The sequence below is a fragment of the Sciurus vulgaris genome (assembly GCF_902686455.1).
Source record: "Sciurus vulgaris genome assembly, chromosome: 11".
NCBI lineage: Eukaryota > Metazoa > Chordata > Mammalia > Rodentia > Sciuridae > Sciurus > Sciurus vulgaris.
The window spans coordinates 65,374,622-65,382,750 of record NC_136472.1 but is presented as its reverse complement, the minus strand read 5'-3'; the positions used below and the strand labels follow the sequence as shown (position 1 = coordinate 65,382,750).

At 38.3% G+C, this 8,129-nt stretch overlaps 1 protein-coding gene across 1 annotated transcript; it reads right to left on the bottom strand.

Annotated features, from left to right (window-relative positions):
* Positions 1 to 5,683: 5,683 nt before the first annotated feature.
* Positions 5,684 to 6,744, bottom strand: LOC306640979 (olfactory receptor 6B9-like). Its single transcript, XM_079105752.1, has one exon. The coding sequence runs from the start codon at positions 6,677 to 6,679 to the stop codon at positions 5,735 to 5,737; it is 945 nt and encodes a 314-aa protein (XP_078961878.1). The 5' UTR covers positions 6,680 to 6,744; the 3' UTR covers positions 5,684 to 5,734.
* Between the last annotated feature and the right edge of the window lie 1,385 nt (positions 6,745 to 8,129).

Below are 8,129 nucleotides of genomic sequence, written 5' to 3'. Positions count from 1 at the left end.
AATGTGGTGTGGTACTTTCACTTATCAGTATATGTGAGCTGATATAATATCAAATTACTCAGAAACCAGAATAATAAATCTAAGTGGATTCAAGATAACAGAAATGTACTTATTTTTTCATACTTTATATAAAATATACTCCCTGCTTTTACTGTTTTCTCCCTGTGTACAGAGTACTGTGCTATATGATTCCCAGAATAAAAATATATAGGTCCTGAGCTCTGCCCTAAAATGAAAAATAAATAAATAAAAAGTAAATCATACAGTTAGGTGACATGTACCATAAGACATATATAAACAAAGTGCTCTGAGAACTTCAAGGAGAGAAAAATCCTTTTTGACTAAGGAACCTAGGAAATGTTTCATCAAAAAGATATCATTTCAGACTCATGGAAAGGAAATATTTGGAGGCAGTATCATGGTAAGTGAATTTGGGCAGGAGATTCTTTTTAGTTATACATGATAGTAGAGTCCATTTTGATAAAATTATACCTGCATGGAATCTTATGGTAAATAATTCTTATCCAGTTCTGGCCCCTGTGCCAGTCCCAACCACCACAGAGGCACCTGAAGTTGGCCTCTACAGCCATATACAGGCACACTATTATCCCCAGCCCCTGTAACTGGATGTATGTATGCATTCCATGCATGTGCCTCTGGTCAGTCCTGGTCCTTCCCACAGTCCCAGTCCTTGATGCTGGACGAAGACGTACTCTAAGTATCCCAATAGCCCTCACAGTCACTGTGGGCCCTTGCAGGGACCATGCAATTGTTGATGTTGCAGATATCAGCTTCCTAAGCCAACAAGAAACTGCATTCCATTGAACCCAGAGCTACTACATACATGCATACTAATATGGGTGCCTTGTGCCACTAGACACAGACCCATAGTATGTATCATTGTACTTCCTCCAGTAGGTAAAGTATTCCTAACCATAGCCAGTCCACAAAGTCAGGAAGAGGTAGCTACTCTTCAAATGTGCAAACAACTTTGAAAATCTTTGAGAATCACTAAAATTAGGGAAATATTAAACCATCAAAGGAATTCAACAAATGTTCAGTAAACACCCCAAAAAAGGAGATTCATAAACTGCCTGACAAAAAATTCACAATAATTGTTCTAAAGATGTTCAGTAAGCTAAAAGAGAATACAGATAAGTAGTTTAATAAAATCAGGAAAATAATAATAAAAAAATGAGAGGCTCAAGAAACAGAAACATAAAAAAGAATCAAACAAATTTTGGAGACGAATAATATAATTCTGAAATAAAAAATGAAATACAGGATTCTGATAGTAGTCTTGATCTTGATCATGTAGAAGAAATCAGCAAATTTGAAGACAGGTCACTTAAAATTATTCAGTCAGAGGGGGAAATAAAAGGATGAACAAAAAAGGATGAAGAACATCTATAGGATTTATGGAACACCATACAGAGGAAAAAGCATTGTGATAGTTTAAGAAGACAGAAAGGAATGGGAAGGAAATTCATTTAAAGAAATCATTGTTAAAAAAACAAAAGTTCCAAAATCTGGGGGGATGTCCAGAGCCAGCAGGTCACGCCCCCTGACTCACCTCATGTTGAGCTAAGATGGCGCCTGCCGGACACTGGCGAGGCGTGCCTCTCCCTGCACACATAACTGTCAGACAATGCCAGGTGCATCAGACTAGATTGTGCGGTGCTTCACGACTGACCAACTACACTTCCTTATTCGAGTTCTGGCGCGGAGTAGTCTTGCCTTCTGGCGCTTTCCCCTGATTGGTTTTTGTACTTTATATTAACTGAGTTTATTCCCCTAATAAACGAGACTTGATCAGGCTTTTGTCTTGTCTCCGTTTCTAGTGTCTCTTGTCTCTCCCAATCCCCGCTCCCCCCTCCAGGTTCCCGTTGAAGTCCTGCGGGACGGGACAGGGGGAGATAGGAACATCCAATTCTGGGAGAGATATGAACATCCAAGTACAGGAAGCCCAAAGGCCCCTAAATAGGATCTTCCCAAAGATACTTTAATGAGACATATGATGATCTGCCATACTCTGAATGTTTACATTCCCTCTTTCAAATTGATGTTGAAAACTAATCACCACTGTAAACTTATTAGGATGTGGGGCCTTTGGAGGGTAATTTGATCAATAAGATGCAGCCTTTTTGGATTAATGGTATTAATGTTCTTATCAAAAACACCACAGAATCCAGGCATGATGGTGTACATCTATAATCCCACTGGCTGCAGATGCTGAGACAGGAAGATCAAAAATTTGAGTCCAGCCTCAGCAACTTAGTGAGGTCCTAAGCTATGCAGCAAGACTATCTCAAGATAAAAAAGATAAAAGGCCTGGGCATGTAGCTCAGTGGTAAAGCGTCCCTGGGTTCAATCCCCAGTACCACACCCCCACACACACACACAGAAAAGAGGCCACAGAGAGCTGCTTCATCCCTTAAGGATACAGCAAGAAGAACCATGAGTTCACCAAAAAGAAGGCCCTTACCAGACACTGAATCTGCAGACTTGGATCCTTTTCAGAAATATGAAAAGTTATTTTCTGTTTTTTTGTTTATCCAGTTTATAGTATTATGTAAAAGCAACCTTAACAGAAAAGGCATAAACAAGTGCTCACAAATCAAAGGTGAAGAAAGAAATTTGAAAGCAGCAAGGGAAAAGAGGCTTGTCATGTGAAGGAAACTCCCATCAGGCGATTGATGGACTTCTCAGCAGAGACTGGCCTTACAAACCTGGAGAGATGGGATGATATGTCCAAACTGCTGAAAGAAAAATGGACAACCAAGAATACTTCACACAACAAAGTTATCTTTCAGAGATGGGAGAGAGATAAAGACTTTTTTTATTTCCCCCTGAAAAACACAAAACAAGTCTTAACAAACTTGAGATACAACTCATATCAAACCTCTTTTTTGACCAGGAAACTAGAAATCATCCCAGGAAGAAAGTAGAAAACTCATAATTAGTGGATTTAAACACTGTAGTTTTTTTTTAATTATGTATTTATTTTTTATAGACTACATTTTGATTCATTGTACACAAATGGGGTACATCATTTCCCTTCTATGCTTGTCCACGATGTAGATTCATACCATTTGTGTAGTCATACATGCACATAGGGTAATGGTGTCTGTCTCATTCCACCATTTTTCATACCCCCTTATCCCTCTCATTTCCTTCTACATAATCTAAAGTTTCCCCATTCTTCTCTCACTCCCCACGCCCCCACCCCCATTGTATATCATTCTCCACTTATCAGGGAAAACATTCAGCCTTTGTTTTTTTGGGATTGGCTTATTTCATTTAGCATGATATTGAACACCCCATGGGTAAATAAAGATATTCGGAAGAAAATAAAAGATATCTTCAGACAAGCAAAAATGGAAATACAGCATACCAAAAGTTAAAAGATGCAGCAAAGTCAGTTCTAAGAGAGACATTTATAGCAATAAATGCCTATATCATGAAAAAAGAGAAAGAACACAAAGAAGTTACCCGTCTCTATCTCTCAAGGAATTAGAAAGAAAAGCAAAGTAACTAAACCTAAAGTAGAAGCAAGGAAATAAAAAAAGATCAGAGCAGACATAAAGGAAATAGAAACTAGAAAACCAACGGGAAGAAAAAAAAAACAATGAAATAAGCACCTGTCAGCAGATTAATGGATAAAGAAAATGAAGTTTATCTGCATCACAAAATAGTATTTGCTCTTTACAAAGGAGGAACTCCTGCCATTTGTAATGACCTGGGTCAACAAGAGAACATTATGCTAACTGAAATAAGGCAGAAGCAAATAGAAATATGACCTGATGTCACTGCAAAAGTTTAAAAAATTGCACTCATAGTAACAGAAAGAAGAATAGTGGATGACAGAGGCTGGGGATAGCTGGGAAGAGCTAGAGATATTGGTCAAATGGTACAAATTTTCAGTTTCAACACAAATAATTTCTGATGATTTTCTGTACAGCATGGTTACTACAGTTAATAGTAATGCATAGTGTACTTGTCATTTGCCATCTGAGTCAGTACCAAGTGTTCTCAATGTGCACACATAGAAGGGTAACTCTACAAAGGGATGGGTAAGTTAACTAGCCTGATTGTGGTAATCATTTCACAATGTATACATTTGTGAAATCATCATCTTGTACAACTAAACCCATTTTGTCCCCAAGTTCCAAATGTGGAACAAATATAAAGATTTAAATTGTGCAACAAACATACCACTTATGGTAACTTTGAATTAAATGTTGTGTTTTTAGATCTTTTGAGAAGTAATACATGAATGATTAGAACTTTGAATACGTAAAAGGAAAAATACATATAAAGGATGTACAAGCTCTAGATTATGATTTTCAACCTATTTTAATGCATCTGGGTCAATACCATTGAAATAGTAACAGAATTGAAAATTTGGTACTTATTAAGTTAAATAAATATGAATTTTGTCAACCATATCTCAGTAAAGCTGGGCAATAAAAAGAAAACTGTGGAGAGGTTATGCTTATGAAGAGACATGAAAAATTCTTAAAGACAAGCATCAACAATAACAAAGAATTCTAAAACTGTTTTTCATTAACTACACCAATATGGAATATTACCTGTGCTAGAGTACAAACCATGACTAGGATGTGATCAATAGGAGTGAGATGAGAAGACTCTTAGCATAAAGACTAGCACAGGAAAGCATGTGGAGTAATGAGAGCCAAGATGAGAGGACAGAAAAAGGAGGCCTCTGCAGTGACTAGGTCATAGCCACTGCCTTGGACTCCAGGAAGCATGCTATCACTGAAGGGACACTCCCAAAATGTGCACCGTGGGCTCAGAACAGGGAAGCAGCAGCCCCTCTGACTGTAGAGCTGACCACAGCCTAGGGAGCCCCAGAGTCTCTGCTACAAATTGTGCCTCAAGTAACCATAAACTCTAGCATTGGTTGCTAGAAGTGTTGCAAGAATTAAGACCCAAGAACTGCACTTGTGTCTCACGCAATAGCCCAAAGTGCCTGAAAGGAGCTGAAGCAAAAGCCTGAGAAAATGAGGAATTCCAGAGAAGTTTCCCTCCTCCCCTTCCTCCTCTCATAAGCTTTGTCTAAAATTGTGTGGTGAGTTGAACAGATTCTGGGAAGGCTGGGCCTGCTGGTCTTCATAAAAGGAAACTATGGAACATGACAATCAGGGAGAGCAACTTTGCCTTGAGAATTGATTCTAAGTGAAAACAAGACACCTGTCCTTTAGGTCCTTGGTCAAACTTTTAAAAAGCAATTATAACCACGACCTAATATTTATCTGTACAGGTTTATCATGAGCAAGATATGAAGTTAAAGACAAAAAGATAATTAAAACTGTACTGTGAAGAAACTGAAAAATCTAACAAGAGAACTGTTTATTCAGTTAGTGAAAAGGAGTAAATGTTTTTGAGAACAGGAGCTATATTTTAATACCATGCATATTTCAAACCTACATTAAGTATATTATTATGTAGGTAAGCATATGTATTAAAATTGAATATGTTATATTATCATATTGTTTTAAAGTACCTAAGTTATCTATGGTGTAAGATGGTAAAAGCATGATAATTGGTTAAAACAATACATACTAAGTGTCCCTCCTTTAAAATTTTTCCATGCTATAAATTTTTTAAGAAAGCAGGTTGTGGAAGAGCATAGTAATAAACAGGACCATGACAAATGTCATGGAAACAACATCCTGCACGAAACACTGTCTCCTCCTCAGGGCAGCAGAGATCAGCTGAGCAGGAGGCATTGGCCTCCCCACAAGGTCTTCTTTATAGCATTCTTGACTTCCTGGTTCCTTAGACAGTAGATGAAAGGATTTAGCATGGGTGTGAGGACTGCATACACAGCTGAGATTAGTTTGTTGGAATTAAATGATGCAATAGCTCTTGGCCTGGCATACATGAAAATCATGGCTGTGTAATAAATTATGACCACAGTGAGGTGGGATGCACAAGTGGAGAAGGCCTTCATCCTTCCCTGCGTAGAGGATATATGCAAGATGGTGGACACAATGTAGACATAAGAAAGGACCGTGATGGTGAGAGGGAAAATTAAAATGACAATTGCCAAAGCAAAGTCCACTAACTCAGCTGTGGACATGTCTTTGCATGCCAGTTTGAGGATTGGTGAGATATCACAGAAAAAGTGGTTCATGACATTGGAGCCACAGAAGGTGACATGTGAAATGAAATAGACCTTGATCACAGTGATCATGAAGCCAGTCATATAGGAGAAAACCACCAGCTGCACACAATAACCTGTGGTCATGATGACTGGATATCGCAGAGGGTGGCAGATGGCCACATAGCGGTCATAGGCCATGGCTGCTAGAAGCACACACTCTGTGCAGGCTAGAGAGATAAAGAAGTAGAGCTGGGTCATGCAACCTGTGAAGGAGATGCGCCGTCTCTGCAGGAGGAATCCATCCAGCATCTTGGGGACTGTGACGGAGACATACCAGACCTCCAGGAATGACATGCTACTCAGGAAATAGTACATGGGCTTATGAAGGGAGACTGTGACCCAAACAGTGAGCATGATAACAAGATTCTCTGCTACCACCAACAAGTAGACCAGGAGGAAGAAGAAGAAGAGCAGGAGCTGCATCCCTGGGGCAGTGGGGAAGCCCACCAGGATGAACTCACTGACCAGAGTGATGTTCATCTGCTGCATGACTGACAGCACTTGGAGATACTGGAGTCTTCTATAGTAACACCATGAAAATGAAGATGTCTATGGCATCAGATGAAAGACAAAAATAAGTTAGCAGTTTTGTCTTCCTACGAATGAGACTCATAAAATAATTTCTGTTAATAGGGACTCTTCTTCAGATATGAAACACAAATTTCCATCAACTTTCCCCCTTTCTTTTTCTCATGAAACACTTCCTGGATTAAAAATTGTCTTCCATTACAACTCTCACTCACCTGAAGATAATGAGTTGAATATCACTATCTATCTCATTCATAGCTCCTTTTCAATGATCATGGATCCAGTGTCCGTCTGTCTGTCTGTCTCTCATTGGTTCAAGGACTTCAATCAATTAGAAAGTGCACAAAACATATTCCTTCTAAAAGGAGACAGAAGACAAAATAGGATCAGATAAAGTTTTAGAAGTTTAGTATTTGAGTGACTTGTTAACTGACATATTTTGAGCCAGCCTAATTTGTTCAGAGTGTAGTACATGGAAATTTTAAAATAATAATAGATATTCGAAAATTCCTTAACTCAAATTTTGGATTGTACAGAGGGGAGTGAGGAGAGGGGTGGGGTACATGGGGAGGGGAAGGACAGTAGATTGTGAGACAGACATTATTACCCTATTTGTATATATTTGTATATATTATATACATATTTTTATATATTATATATATAAAAATATGTATATATTATATATACAAATATGAAAAGAATTTTTAAAAAGATTTTTTATCAAAAAAGTTAATGAAAATAAATGTTTTAAATAATTCCTTACCTTTAACTTTTCCTTCTCATCAGTGAATGAAATATGACATTTTAATTACCACACATAGGAAATACCTCATAGTTTGATCCCTACCTACTTCTCCAGTCTCATTTCTTGTGACCCTCTAAATATTCCATGCTCCACACATACTCAACTGTCTTTTGCTCTCCAGGTGTATTATGAACTCTCTTGCTCCTGTGGCTTTGCATATATTATTCCCTCTTCCTATTACATCCTTTTCTAATCTTTACCTGGTGATTCAAGGTCCACAATTACATTTAGAAGTCATGTACAAAAACTGGGTCAAGTGACTCATCAGCATTTGCTTCTCAATGCACTCTCCCCTCCTGCACTGAAATTTTTGTCTACTACACTGCAATCTTTCAAAACTCAAGATGCTGCCCTTCATGACTGTGACCAAAATGTCTAGGACAATAAACGGAAAACACATGGATAATGACTGAAAGTGGATTAACAAGTGAATCAAAATGAATCCATTATAATTTTGGAATCCACAGGAAATGAGTCAGAGACAGAGGAGAGGGATCTCCAGGTCTCCCCTGGCAGAAGGCACATTCTAGGAAAAAGAAACTGGCTCTGAGAACAGAGTAGGGAGTTTTCCCATATTCTAAACCCATAGGAAGCAGCACCACTATA